General features: G+C 45.2%; 1 protein-coding gene across 1 annotated transcript in view; it reads right to left on the bottom strand.

Annotated features, from left to right (window-relative positions):
* LOC126241377 (chondroitin sulfate N-acetylgalactosaminyltransferase 1-like) overlaps nucleotides 1-16,063 on the bottom strand; it is a 380,337-nt gene that overhangs the window by 208,703 nt on the left and 155,571 nt on the right. The window contains exon 3 of the mRNA XM_049948001.1: nucleotides 7,809-7,925. Within this exon, the coding sequence (XP_049803958.1) occupies nucleotides 7,809-7,925 (117 nt within the window). The remainder of the gene's footprint in view (nucleotides 1-7,808; nucleotides 7,926-16,063) is intronic.

Here is a 16,063-nt window from a genome sequence, read left to right as displayed (position 1 = left end):
AGTATAAATGGAGGAAAAATGTTAATTTGTATCTATTTAACACAAAAAAGTTTTGGGCAATTTTCTTAACCGTCTGTCTTTCTGTCCGCCTGTTAATAACACTATTCCTAAGGAACGGGTAGACGTGTCTTTTGAATAATTATGGTTTATTCCATGAACCGGTTTTCGAACCTTTTCAGCTTCATCTTCAGATGGTTTCAGGAAGTTACATCATTACTTGAAGCTGAAAAGGTTCGAAAACCGGTTCATGGAATAAAACATAATTATTAAAAAAAAGTGACTGGTTGCAGTTTCGTGTAACTTATTTACAGCAAATAAAATGTCTAATAACTCTTCTCTCTTCACATATATAAACTGAAGTCCCCTACTCGCTTCATTTTTTATGTAAGAATTAGTCTGAGTCACTATTGTAGATTGTTTTGTTTGTTTCGTTTTGCATTAGGGAGCAGAAAATAACTGGGATCATACACGCCCAAGTCCAGACTACACAACAGGAAGACAGAGGGGAGTTAAGAAAACGACTATACGTGAGTCCCAACTAACATAATAGAAGACAGCTAAAAACAGGCACGTGGAAAAAGGGCTAAGAAAGATACCATACAGATACGGAGGTCCAAAACTATAAATGGCCTTCGCCATATTCCTTTGGCAGATAAAAAAATAAAACGCGGTCGATAGCCCGCGCGTCATTTGCTAAAACGGCCGATAACTCAGAGGGAAACGTAAACGATTAAAAAATTCCATCATGAAATGGCGGCAGCTAAAACTTGGGCGCAGTGTGTACAAAGTGGTAGGGTAGCGACACTAAGCAAATGACGATGGCTAAAAAGGCAGTGCCCAATATGCAGCCTAGCTGAAATGACCTCCTCGCGGCGGAAGGGCCGAGCGGAGGTCGTCCAAGTCGCTGGGAGAGGCTTAATAAGCCGGAGCTTATTCCCGTGAAGGGGGGATAGTTGGCGATGCCAAAGGGACGCCACCTCCTGACAAACGACAACACAGACATCATCGGAGGGAACATAGGAACTCGCGGGCTGAGGTAAGAGGACTGCAGCCTTGGCAGCAGCGCTAGCAGCCTCGTTTCCTGGCAGACCGACATGACTGGGGACCCACAGAAGTGTCACACTGGCTCCAACAAGCAAGAGTGAGCAAGTGACAGTTTTCCTCGACCTGCTGCACTGTGGGATGGGCGGTGTACAGCGCACATATACTTTGAAGGGCGCTGAGTGAGTCTGAGCAGGGGACGCAATTGAAAAGGCTGTGTTGCTGGATGTACTCCGTGGCCTGATACAGGGCAAAGAGCTCGGCTGTAAATACTGAGCAGTGTGCCAGAAGCCAGTTTCGAAAGACACGGGTGCCAATGACAAAGGCACACCCGACCCCACGGTCAGTCCGAGAGCCATCCAAAGTTAACATCGGCCGCTTAACGAAGCCAAGCTGGTGAAGCGTTCACACCCACAAGTTGCAGGTAATGTGAAGTTAATACACCGTAGCAAGTGCCGAAAGCGGACTCCAGGAGGTAACAGAGAAGAGGGAAGCGTCTCATACCGGTGATCAAAGGAATCATCGAGGAAGGAGCCACAGTATGGGTGGCCACGCACGGCAGACAAACGACATGCATACCTGCCGAGGAGAAAGTGACGGCGGTAGGACAGTGGTAGTTCAGCAGCTTTGCGACTGAAACGAGAACTCCCTGAGAGCCAGGTCACAGCACATTGTCCTGGATGGGGAGTCATCTATGACCACTTAAGTAGCAGCTGGTAGGCCCCAGGGGAGTGAAATTGGAGCGTGGTTTTTCATATCGTATATTAATTACACTACTGGCCATTAAAATTGCTACACCAAGAAGAAATGAAGATGATAAACGGGTATTCATTGGACAAATATATCATACTAGAACTGACATATGATCACATTTTCACGCAATTCGGGTGCATAGATCCTGAGAAATGAGTACCCAGAACAACCGCCTCTGGCCAAATAACGGCCTTTATACACCTGGGCATTGAGTCAAACATACCTTGGATGACGTGTACAGGTACAGCTGACCATGCAGCTTCAACACCATACCACCGTTCATCAAGAATAGTGACTGGCGTATTGTGACGAGCCAGTTCCTCGGCCACCACTGATCAGACGTTTTCAATTGGTGAGAGAACTGGAGAATGTGCTGGCCAGGGCAGCAGTCGAACATATTCTGTATCCTGAAAGGCCCGCACAGGACCTGCAACACGCGGCCGTGCATTATCCTGCTGAAATGTACGGTTTCGCAGGGATCGAATGAAGGGTAGAGCCACGGGTCGTAACACATCGGAAATGTAACGTCCTCTGTTCGAAGTACAATCCGACCTTTATCAAAGTCGGAAACGTGATGGTACACATTTCTCCTCCTTACACGAGGCATAACAGCAACGTTTCACCAGGCAATGCCGGTCAACCGCTGTTTGTGTATGAGAAATCGGTTGTAAACTTTCCTCATGTCAGCACGTTGTAGGCGTCGCCACCGGCGCCAACCTTGTGTGAATGCTCTGTTAAGCTAATCATTTGCATATCACAGCATCTTCTTCCTGTCGGCTAAATTTATTGTCTGTAGCACGTCATCTTCGTGGTGTAGCAATTTTAATGGCCAGTAGTGTACTAGTTCCTGATCACGGTAGACATTAGTCACTTAGCACATGGCAATAGTCGGTAACTTAAGCTTTTCGCATGTGATGCTACGAGTAAATTCGTCCAGGGACATTTTCTGAGAGTTGTGGTACAAGGGGCCTGTGGTGACCGGTGGCTCGTTACAGACTAATAGCGTAATTATGATTACTTCAATTCGCTGTCCCAGTTACTTTTTTTTCAAAAATGGTTCGAATGGCTCTGAACACTATGAGACTTGACTTCTGAGGTCATCAGTCCCCTAGAACTTAGAACTACTTAAACCTAATTAACCTCTGAGGTCATCAGTCCCCTAGAACTTAGAACTACTTAAACCTAACTAACCTAAGGACATCACACACATTCATGCCCAAGGCAGGATTCGAACCTGCGACCGTAGCGGTCGCGCGGTTCCACCTTTTTTCAGTGAAAATACTTTAGCTATAATAGTAAGGTCTGTAACATGGAATAATCTGGTTTCTCGTAGATTCGTAGGCCCCCGTATTCAGATGCAAAAGTGAGGTGACGGGATTTGCCGTCGCTGCGGGAAGAGCTCAGCATAGCGCCGCTGTGCAGGTTTTCCATTCCATTCAGTGACCCAATACACGAGGCGTATATCGGCCAAGTCTTCATCACTAAAACTATTCGTACTGCTGTGCATCGCTGTCAACGTACAGGTGGAACGGCCGGAAAAACGAAGCAGACACGGAATCGAGCGACGTTACTGCTATCAACACCAAGTGGAGTCAGCGAATGGATCAAGTATGTTTACGAACAAGACACACGGCGCATGCCACAAACATTTAAAACGGTGTGCAGATATTTTCACTGCAGCAGAGATACAAAGATGAATGGAATGGAAAATGAAACGCAATTCAGTTAGTTTGTAATACGCCAGCGGGGACGACGCGTTTTTCATACCAAAGTACTCAGAAAATATCTCCTAGCGACTCCGAAATTTTGCCAGTGGAGTTCGGTTTTAACTTGTGAATGGCAGTAATATCTAGTCAGACCTTGATGAAATATCAGGCTGGACCATGTACTGGCAATTAACTCTTATTGTAGAGATAAGACAAGTGGTGGTACTTCACGAAAAGTAACGTACCGTTCTGACTACAGGATTAATGATTCGCAACAGGAGTTTTCCGTGTCTTGCAACAATTTAAGAGTAACAATGCGTAGAGATATGGAGGGAAGGACACGAAAGGTCAATAGCAAGTAAAACAAACGGCAACACACGATTCATCTGTGGTACATAAGACTACTACGATGGGAAAGGATAAAGTTTTAATTGTCACCTATAAATAATAAAGCTAAGTAATTAATTTTTTTTGCGTTTGTAGGTGCATGGCTGCAGTCCTGGCGGAAATTGAAATGACTGCACCACAGTGCCGTTGCACGTCGCTAAAGGTGCTGAAGCGAAATGCCGCAGCCGATTGATGGAGTATAGTTGGGTAATTCGTTTCGTTTATTAGAATGAGAACGAAGCTGTAGGAATCCATGCTAAGCTGGTGAAAGTCTGCACCAAACGAACCATACTATGACCCATTGCTTAGTTCTCACACAAGCTTCCATCGTCGTTAAATAAGTCTGAGAGACGAAAAAGGAAGTTACGGACTCAGATGGTTCAAATGGCTGTAAGCACTATGAGACTTAACATCTGAGGTCACCAGTCCCCTAGACTTAGAACTACTTAAAGCTAACTAACCTAAGGACATCACACGCATCCATGCCCGAGGCAGGATTCGAACCTGCGACCGTAGTAGCTGAGTGGTTCCGGACTGAAGCGCCTAGAACCGCTCGCTCGCAGCGGCCGGCGAAGTTACGCATTATCTCTTAATGAAAAATCGGAAATCGCAACAGAAGTGGCGGCGCTGGTTATCGTAGACCGGCGCAACACATTGTAGGCGGCAGTGGAGAAAGTGAAAATTGTTCCTGGATCAGATTTCAGCGTCTGGCGCGACATTTTGAACAAGACGACGGTCGCCGCCCGCTGGTTCTGAGAGTGCTCACACACATTGAGAAAGACGGCCGTACCGAGCCGGTAGTGGGAATGTCAGCCCACCCGGTTGATGTTTTGACCCGCCAGACCGCCTTGGACGAGTGCTGAGTGTATCGGTGTGACCCAAAGGTGAAGGAGTAAAGCGAACAGTTGAAACATGGGAACTGACCACCGCCGATAAAGACGAAGAAGACACAACCATCATCGGGCAAGATGCGGTTTTTCAATCTTCTCTGGTGCTACAGATTATAGCTATGAGGGGAAAACAGCCACCGGAGCGTTCTATCGCAATCTCCCGACGAGATTACTTTGAAGACAAAGCATTGTTGGAAGCTGTCCAAGGTGATGTTTTGACTCCACAACAACGCTATGGCTCATTCAGCACAGGATTCACACGTACTGCTGCATCGGGGTATCAAATTTTGCCTCGTCCCTCCGTGGCAGTCAGTGCCCTGTTCCCCTTTCCTCAGATTGAAAAAGTGTTGCATGGAAGGCTTTACCAGAAGGATGATATAATATTCGAGGTGGAACGTTCCCTGAACACCCAGACTGCAGAATACTAGAGCTATTAACACAATATCATCCTTCGTTGGGAAAAAATATGGCACTGAAGAATGAATGTGTGGAGAAGCTGTCCCAGCCTGATTTCTTCAGGATGAAGAGAACTTTGACTAGATTTCGTACAGGTATCAACGAGGAATGTTGCACATCAAAGACTTGCACGGCTGATGGATGAGAACTAAAATGAGGCAGAAGTCAGAATTTACCCATATGGCATAGAGAGTGAGTAGTATACACCAGGATAAAATTGCACCTGCAATAACTGTAGTATTGAAAAAAAAAAAAAAAAACGACTCAGGGAAGTATTTGACTCGAGAGGGGCGGCACAGAGGTGTGAAACGAGGACGACAGGAAAAAAACTTCAGTGGAACATGCAAATAGCGGGGTATTGCCTGTTCAAGATAACAATCAATAGGGCTTCACCAAGTCCATGGCACAATGCGGGCTTTCCAAATAATAAATGATGATGTGGTGTGATTGAGCGACCCAATTGCGGGTTTTCAAATAATAATGAAATGATGTGGCCCTCAAGTACGTACCCTCTGACTCAGAGTTGAAATATTAAAAGTACTGGCTGGTTTCGTTGTCTAGGGGCTGAGATAAGTAGTTGCCGCATTACAAGCCAAATACTGCTGAGTCCTCAGTATACAATATGAATATACACATGAATCGAATGGTCGAAGGTTCCTATCACTCGGGAATTGCGAATTTCAATGTTACATAGCACTTTACAAATGAAAGATTGCAATTAAATAAAATCTGCAGGTGCGATTCTTAACGACTGTAAGTGATGAGTAAGATAGTAGATGTACGTATAAGAATGCTGTTTATTACTACAAAACACTTATTGGTGTCTATGGTCCAGCAATTAAATAAAATATAAGTTGAATAACAGGGAAACAATAGATTCCTACTTCACGTAATTGGTTATGAACAACATAGCTCGCGAGATATTCACTTCTAAACGCATACTACGTCTTCACTGCGGAAGCCACGGAAATCACATAAGAGCACTCGTCACTCCCAAGTACTTCTATCTTCCGTTACCACGCGCAAAACTACTCCACTCTCCAAGTCTTTCCCGCGACTGTGCGTCCGTTGCGCCGTGCTGTCCAGCACTCTCTGTGTCCTGTGCCGTACTCTCCCCCGCACCGCCCTGTTCAGAACTGCCCCCTCCATTCACTTCGGCAGTCGCCTCCCTTAGTAACGAGCGCTGTGATTGGCGATAGCGCCCCCTCCATGTCTCCAAGCCAACGCACACTCACAAACGTATTGAAACACATTCGAAATACTGGATTTACATTTAAATACCTTCAAATTAAATAAATATTCCTACGGCTGGACTATGAACACGCTCTAACACACATTATTAAATACACAAACAAATTAAGTAAACATATGTCAAAGGAACAGAACAGCAGTAAACCAGTAGCCTAATGTCTCTGTGCTTTCTGAAACAGTAAACAATTGACCAGTTTCTTCATGAATAGTATATATCGGATAGAAACAGAGACATAGATGAATAAATATATTATATTTATAAGCATGCTGCTGCCGTTTTTTCGTGCAACTATGGAGTACCTATGGCCCGACGCGATCGATAGTAATCGCCCACTTTGACCTCCAATAACTCATCTACTATTCAAGTTACATGCCTATAATTTATACTAGTTTAGGTTTACACTAATAGCTTTCGAAACACATGTCGATAGACGAAATCGGATGAACCGTTTAGATTCCAGAAATTCGTTGCTGGTTGTTACTTGTATAATTTAGAGTCAGATACTAAACTTTAAACTAATAAAAATATTGACAATGTGATTACACCATCAGAATCGTCGTGCAAATAATTGTAATGTAAATGTTTCTTTTTGAGGTATCATGATTCATCTGGCTACTATTAATTTCTATACGAACTGTGAAATGTCTGCCATTAAGGTTCCACAAAGTCCGCCATCTTTAGCACTCCCGGCATGTCTCCTTCATCGACGCAGCGTCACCGTGGAATTCCCAGCCATACTGTTGGCCTGGACCTCGGCTAACGTTCGGCACCACACGGCCGCCGAAGAACCGCGGCTCGCCGAGAGGCCCACGGCAACTGCGAACTTTTTTCGGGGCGCCACAACTCGCCCGTTACCTCACAGTGGTATACACCATGATAAAATTGCACCTGCAATAGCTGTAGTACGAATAAAAAAAAAGAAACAACTCAGGGAAGAATTTGACTCTAGTGTTTCGGGACAGAGGTGTGAAACGAGGACGACAAGAAAAAGACTACAGTGGAACTTGCAAATAGCGAGGTATTGCCTGTTCAAGATAACAAGCATAGGGCTTCACCAAGTCCATGGCGCAAGGAAAATGACGTATCCATATTTTAAGAAAATCTCATTTCAGAATCAGTCAGTAATTAGAGACAGTAGGTAACATTAATACGTCAAGTAAATATGAAAAGAGACAAAGTAACGGGCATCTTCTAAGGTGAGCACAGTCGACACTAGACACGAGAGAGCAAGTGTCAAAACTGAGTAGTGAGCGCCAGCATATTTGATACTGTAGGCACGACAGCTGAGACAGCGCCAGCAGGTGGTGTGGTGGTGTCACTGACCGGTGAGGGCGAGCAGGCGGCGCCGCAGGTCTCTGATCTGCGCCGTCAGCCGCTCCACCTCGGCGCGCGTCTCCTCCTGGAGGCTCAGCTGCTGCTGCTGCTGCGAGGCGGAGGACCCTGCAACACGCGGACACGGTGGTACAGCCTGGGCCGCGCAGAGGCGGTTTCTACCGTGCAGGTGACGTCGGTGCCAACTCGCTGCGAAATGCGGAGGGCCTGGCAGGAGACCAGATTACTGTCTGGCTGTAAACATGGGGGACTGCGATGTTGCTTATGTAAACAGTCGAATATATCCGATATTTCACGAAGTGATTGGTCATGGCTTTCAGTTATGACTTGTCTAGGACGTTGTTTCAGAATGTAGCGACTTAAGGGGCATTTATCACAATAAATCTATCTGTAAGGTAAGCAGATGCAAGACAGATTTGTTTTAAACATCACAAGGAGGTTCAAATACTGTAGTTAGTGAGGAGCCGGGAGTTGTGAGGTGTCAAGCCACAAAAGATATAAAATTTGAATCATAAAAGACAATTTTATTATTTTGAAGGGTACTCCAACTACATGGTGGGGCAGTTAAAGATTGGTTCGGTGTGGGGCAGCGGAGGGGTGAAGTGGACTACGGTACTCCTCGTGGGGTTGTGGACTACTGCGGCTGCGGCGGGGACGGATCCTCTCCGTCGTTTCTAGGTCCCCGGTTAACATGCAATACAATACATATAAGCATCCTGTCTGATGACCTGCATGCATTCATGTCGACTGTGCAGTCCGACGGACTTGGGCAATTCCAGCAGGACAATGCAACACCCGACACCCGACACGTCCAGAATTGGTACAGAGTGGTTGCAAGGACACTCTTTTGAGTTTAAACACTTTCGCTGGCCACCAGACTCTCCAGACATGAACATTATTTAGTATATCTAGGATTCCTTGCAACGTGCTGTTCTGAAGAGATCTCCTTCCCCTCCTACTCCTCCGGATTTATGGACAGCCCTGCAGGATGCATGGTATCAGTTCCCTCCAGCACTACTTCAGACATTAGTCGACTTCAAGCCACGTCGTGTTGCGGCACTTCTGCGTGGTCGCGGTGGTCCTACACGATATTAGGCAGGTGTACCAGTATCTTTGGCTCTTCAGTGTAAAAGTGTTTCGTAATAATAAATACAACAGGAGTAAACATTTAGTTATCAGTTCAGAACAGGAAATTAGCCTGAATACAAAATAAGTGAAAGAAATCGGCAAAGATAAAATATGTGTCAAAATAATATTTACAGAACAACGCCTAGCTGGCTTCAACCACAGGTAGTAATATTAAGGCTGATAAATTACAAACCGGTTTGAAATCAAACAGACAGGAATATCTGTAATGCGGATGTGGTTAACTCTTTGGCAATGTACATAGCTTGATTTTGAATTGAGGTTTTCGCCTTTTGTGTATCTCAGTTTTGTTTTCTTGTGGTGTGAATGTCTCGGAAAGTTATTACGGGCTATAATGTGCTTTAAAACGGTTATCATTCACTAGATTGGAAACGTATGTTTTAAAACATTTATTTATTTTCTGTCGTTGCTGATTCATTGCGTTCACTATCAGATGATTGCATTGGTAATTTAATGCAACTATCTTGCGGCCACCGAAATGTTCGGGACTAGTAACTACAAGAAATAATAAAATGTTTTAAAAGTGTTATCAGTTTATTGGTCGGTGGCTGTTTTGAAACGTATACATCATACAACCGCTATGTCATCCAAATGCAGTTTACAGAAAAAATTGCTTTCTTCCGCATAGTTAGATAGGTAGATCAGTGAGAAAATGTCAGTGCAAAAGGTTCAGAGATCGATTTGTTGTGTCATTTATAGCATCTGTTTGTTCTTCTTGTCCTCCTCCTCCTGCTTCACTTCATATTTTAGGCACAATGGCCATTACGGTAATACACTTCTCGTATATTTCTTCTTATTCTCCTGCCAGATCATTTAAAGTAGAGAGCCTTTAGCGGGTGTGTTTCTCATCCCCCCACCCCAACCCCTCAACCCCCTCGCTACTGTCTACGTGTTTACATGTTCGTTTCATTTTCATTTTGTCCTGTTTTCTTTTATTTTTTTCGTTTAGATTACGTATTCCTAAATCTTTCCTTGTACCCTCATTTCTTTTACGGCCGAAATACAATATATGAAAATACGTTCGACAACAAGAATTGCAGTTATTCTCATTACGTCACATTCGTTAGCCCCGCTATCTGCCAGTTTTCAACCTAACCTAAACCGTGGGCTAAGCTACAGATCAGTCTGTCACCACAACTTACATTCCAAGAAATAGACACAAAATAAATATTGACTGTGTCCTGATTAATCACTGTTTGCACATGTATGAAGTCATACGACATCATTAAGTCACGGTTCAATTCCGACGACAGGTATTGATGAAGACAACCGACCCCTTCTTTCATCTCTGACAATGATTTGTTACAGTGGAGGCAGCCAGACTAAACTTTAGTTTAGAGTCCACTCTGAACTGTCGATCCGCTGCGACTCACTGGGTAAATCAGTTTAAAGGTCGGAGGAGGCCAACAGCGTACCAGTTTGAGGAGCAAGTCTCCGTGATCATGGAATGAGTCAGTACGTAAATTGTAACAGAAGAGTAACGATAGGTAAAATGAAACGGTATGAATCCTATGCAGGACCTAAGTTTAAATAACATAATCAACAACGTAACACAGAAACTGGCTTATTTTTTAATTTTTCGAGGAGTTTCTCGGAAGAATAGATTACTGCTGAGATTTTTGGATTGCTGTGGCAGCTTGTTGAAAACGGATGCAGAAGAATACTGCACGCCTTTCTGCACGAGGGTGAAGTAGGTGCATTCCAAGTGTAGAATGGATTCCCGCCTGGTTTTAACTGAGTGAAAGATGCTAACTCTTGGGAATAAGATGATATTTTCAACAACAAACGACAGTGAAGAAAATATATATTGTGATGCCAATGTGCGAATTCCCAGGCTACTAAACAGGAGTCGACAAGAGGTTCCTGAACTTACACCACATAGTACTCGAGCCGCCCGTTTACGAGCCAGAGGCATCCTTTTTGAATCATAAAACTTACCCAAACAATAAAAACATATGTCACAAGCGAATGAAAATTGGCAAATTAGACTACTTTCCATGATGACCTATCTCTTATTTCAGATACTCTTCTAATACAAAGCAGCATTTAGTTTTTGAACAAGATCCTGAATGTTGACATTACATGACAGCATACTATCTATCTGAACGTCCAGGAATTTGAACTGTTCAGTATCACTGATCACATGCCCATTAAATGTCAGTTTTGTTTTGTTAAATTGGTTGTTAGAAACTGTAAAAGCAGTATTACTGTGATTTAGCATTAATTTATTTCCTATAAGTTACGAACTTATATCTTGAACTGCATTATTTGATATTGCGTCAGTATTGCACACAACATCCTTTACTACCTAGCTGGTGTCATCAGCAAACAGAAATATTTTAGAATCACCTGTGATACTACACTCCTGGAAATTGAAATAAGAACACCGTGAATTCATTGTCCCAGGAAGGGGAAACTTTATTGACACATTCCTGAGGTCAGATACATCACATGATCACACTGACAGAACCACAGGCACATAGACACAGGCAACAGAGCATGCACAATGTCGGCACTAGTACAGTGTATATCCACCTTTCGCAGCAATGCAGGCTGCTATTCTCCCATGGAGACGATCGTAGAGATGCTGGATGTAGTCCTGTGGAACGGCTTGCCATGCCATTTCCACCTGGCGCCTCAGTTGGACCAGCGTTCGTGCTGGACGTGCAGACCGCGTGAGACGACGCTTCATCCAGTCCCAAACATGCTCAATGGGGGACAGATCCGGAGATCTTGCTGGCCAGGGTAGTTGACTTACACCTTCTAGAGCACGTTGGGTGGCACGGGATACATGCGGACGTGCATTGTCCTGTTGGAACAGCAAGTTCCCTTGCCGGTCTAGGAATGGTAGAACGATGGGTTCGATGACGGTTTGGATGTGCCGTGCACTATTCAGTGTCCCCTCGACGATCCCCAGTGGTGTACGGCCAGTGTAGGAGATCGCTCCCCACACCATGATGCCGGGTGTTGGCCCTGTGTGCCTCGGTCGTATGCAGTCCTGATTGTGGCGCTCACCTGCACGGCGCCAAACACGCATACGACCATCATTGGCACCAAGGCAGAAGCGACTCTCATCGCTGAAGACGACACGTCTCCATTCGTCCCTCCATTCACGCCTGTCGCGACACCACTGGAGGCGGGCTGCACGATGTTGGGGCGTGAGCGGAAGACGGCCTAACGGTGTGCGGGACCGTAGCCCAGCTGCATGGAGACGGTTGCGAATGGTCCTCGCCGATACCCCAGGAGCAACAGTGTCCCTAATTTGCTGGGAAGTGGCGGTGCGGTCCCCTACGGCACTGCGTAGGATCCTACGGTCTTGGCGTGCATCCGTGCGTCGCTGCGGTCCGGTCCCGGGTCGACGGGCACGTGCAGCTTCCGCCGACCACTGGCGACAACATCGATGTACTGTGGAGACCTCACGCCCCACGTGTTGAGCAATTCGGCGGTACGTCCACCCGGCCTCCCGCATGCCCACTATACGCCCTCGCTCAAAGTCCGTCAACTGCACATACGGTTCACGTCCACGCTGTCGCGGCATGCTACCAGTGTTAAAGACTGCGATGGAGCTCCGTATGCCACGGCAAACTGGCTGACACTGACGGCGGCGGTGCACAAATGCTGCGCAGCTAGCGCCATTCGACGGCCAACACCGCGGTTCCTGGTGTGTCCGCTGTGCCGTGCGTGTGATCATTGCTTGTACAGCCCTCTCGCAGTGTCCGGAGCAAGTATGGTGGGTCTGACACACCGGTGTCAATGTGTCCTTTTTTCCATTTCCAGGAGTGTAGAAGGAATTTCGTTTATACTAATAAGAAGTAGTAGTGACACCAACAACGATCCCTGGGTTCACTCCTGCCCCCCCCCCCCTCCCCTCTTAACTGTACCCCATTGCGACTGAACGCCTTAGCCGTTCTCAGTACTGAAAAGAATAGCCTCCTGCTGTCTGTTGTTAAAGTAAGAGGTAAACCAATTGTGAGGTACTCTCCGTTAGTCCATAATGGTCCAATTTCTGCGTCAATATTTTGTGATCAACACAATCAAACGCCTTAGTTAAATCAAGAAAGATGTCTAGAATTCCCAACCTTTTATTTAATCTGGCCAGAGCCTCACAGCGACAAGTGAATACAGTATTTTCAGTTGTTGAACCACTTCTGAAATCAAAACTGTACAATTTACTACAAATTACATAAAAAATGATCATACATCCTTGTGCATACAGATTTTTCAGTAACTTTAGCAAGCACCGATGGCATAGGAACAGGTCTAAAATCGTCCCTTTCTCCTTCTTTATAAAGTGGTTTCACTGCCATGTACTTTAGTCTGTCAGGGAACTGACCACTCAGAAAGAAAAAGTTACAGATATGGCCAAGTACTGGGCTAACATATGCAGAACAGTACTTTAGTGTTCTGCCAGATAGCCCGTCCTATCCATGAGAGTTCTTAGCTTTTAGTGATTTAATTGTTGAATCAATCTCCCGCTTGTCAGTGTTATGGAGGAATATTTCAGATAACAGTCTCGGAAAGCTATTTTCTAAGTATATGAGCCTATGTAGGAACTAAACTTCTATTTAGTTCAAGTGTTATATTCAGAGAGTGATATAAAAAAATGTCGTGTGACGAGGGCCTCCCGTCGGGTAGACCGCTCGCCTGGTGAAAGTCTTTCGATTTGACGCCACTTCGGTGACTTGCGCGTGATGGGGATTAAATGATGATGATTAGGACAACACAACACCCAGTCCCTGAGCGGAGAAAATCTCCGACCCAGCCGGGAATCGAACCCCGGCTCTTGGGATTGACAGTCTGTCGCGCTGACCACTTTTTTTTAAATCTCATTTTGTTCGTTTTCGTTCGTTGTATCTGCTCGGGGCGGACGTAGCAAGACACCCGTTTCAGTTCGTCGTTGACCCATTAACTCAGTTTTCTTTTATTACAGAGGGCAGCTAACCCTCTGACCGAACACGCTGAGCTACCGTGCCGGCAACCACTCAGCTGCCGGGGGCGGACAGAAAGTGATTATTAAACAGGATACATGCCAAATAAAGCACAGTGATGTTCAGACCTATCTTTGGTCTGATGAAACTTGTAACTTTACATTTTATAAATGATATGTGTAAACTACGGCTCTGCTGTTTTCCCTTTTTTATCGCAATGAACAACATAGTAAGTATAGCAGATTACGTTGCACGGCTATTACACTGTTCGTGCAATCCAAATTGACACTCGGCGCGTTGGCTAGTATGAGAAACTCAACTCTAAATGGGAAATGCCTTTACGGTCGCTACCGTCCCCCCCCCTCCCCCCCCATGTCAGCTTGGATTGCAGGAATAGTACACACCGTCATAGCGTAGCGGAGGAATACTACACAGCACCGTAGCGTAGCTAAGCAATAGGGCACGTGGAGCGCACAGGTCGCAGTGCCAGATCGTCACAGCCCACCCCTCCCACCTGCCTCTCTGGCGCGCACACACACCCACACACACCCACACAGCGTCGGCCACATACATCCCTGATCCCTCGACCCTAGCACTCGACCGCAGCGGCAGCAGCTGGTCTGGGGCAGCCCTTGTTAATGGCTGGGGCCTCGCCGCACAGCGGGCGATTACTGGCAGTGATAACCAGGCAGCGGCGTGCAATGCGGGGCTGTTTGTGCTGCGCCTATCGATTGCCCGACACTGTGGCGGCTGTACGCGCCTCTCCCCCTCCCTACACCTCCCCCCCCACTCCACCGCTAATGAGCACTCCTGGCCGCCCTGAACAGATTGGCGGCTGGGATTTCACGCTTTTCAGACGAGAATATCGACAGCTTCTGCCGACAGGAGGGACATCTCAATGAAATCCCACCGGTGGGGCGCTCTGAATAGAAGTCATTGTCGCTCTTAAATTACAACTCGCTTTGGTCGAAGGCTGCATTTGGGGGCAAGTCCATGTTACAGTGAAGATTGCGTCTCCTTCGTGCTAACCATCCCCAAATGGGATGGCCACGCAAGCGGACACTGATATTTATAAATGGAACAAGTGACGGAGAGGGGGATGTTCTTCACATCCTGTCCACGTGGAGGTCATAAGAACTTTTATTCATTTCTGTTGGTAGTTAAAATAAAACGACATACAGAGAGCAAATGAATCAGAGCAGAATTATAACGTAAGTCCGCATTTTCAAAATTTTCTCACATGATTTCTTAGAAATAGATGTTCTACAATCAGTGTGTAATGCTGGGTGGAAATATTGCTTCATGTTGTCCTACAACAAAATAAGATCTCATACCTTAAAGATATGAGTAAGTGAAACACACATACTGAAATAATATTGCAATCAAGATGTGTATATTCTTTGTTGTTTCCTATTTATCCAATACTCCGTCTTCCCATGTTGTCTTTTACTTTCTTCTGTCCACGTTGTTCCCGATTTCTTATTTCTTCTGCCTTGAAAGCCTTCTAAATTCAGTATTTTATTCTAAAAATGGTTTTTTCTGTTGTTTCTGATTCTTTGTAGATCTTGTCTTATTTCTGTAATTGCCATTATCGATTTCTTTTTCTACAAATACAAGAATATTCGTTTCGTTAGACTGTCCCTCTTCATTGCTCAGAAATGATCAATGTTAATCTTCGCTTTGCTATTACGTTTGATATTTACTGTATAGTTTCATATATCTTCCTGGTACCTCTCAGTTTACAACCATCTATAGTTTGTGTAGCATCCATTAATTTTCTGAAAATCCATCTTTCAGATATCTCTTTTCTATCCAGTTTGTAGATCAATAAGCATTCACGTCCATATAAACATTCTGTTCTTACCACCGTAAAATGGTGTTTTAGTTTTGTTTTTCTAGATTTACAGATGATGCTGTAATTTACCGTCTAGTAAGGTCATCCGAAGACCAGTATCAGTTGCAAAGCGATTTACAAAAGATTGCTGTATGGTGCGGCAGGTGGCAGCTGACGCTCATGAGGTGATCCACATGAGTTCCAAAAGAAATCCGTTGGAATTCGATTACTCGATAAATAGTACAATTCTCAAGGCTGTCAATTCTACTAAGTACCTGAGTGTTAAAATTACGAACAACTTCAGTTGGAAAGACCACATAGATAATATTGTGGGGAAG

This window comes from Schistocerca nitens, chromosome 1, assembly GCF_023898315.1.
Source record: "Schistocerca nitens isolate TAMUIC-IGC-003100 chromosome 1, iqSchNite1.1, whole genome shotgun sequence".
Taxonomy (NCBI): Eukaryota; Metazoa; Arthropoda; class Insecta; order Orthoptera; family Acrididae; genus Schistocerca; species Schistocerca nitens.
Note: the sequence above shows the minus strand (reverse complement) of the source record. Positions and strands in the feature narration are given on the sequence as shown.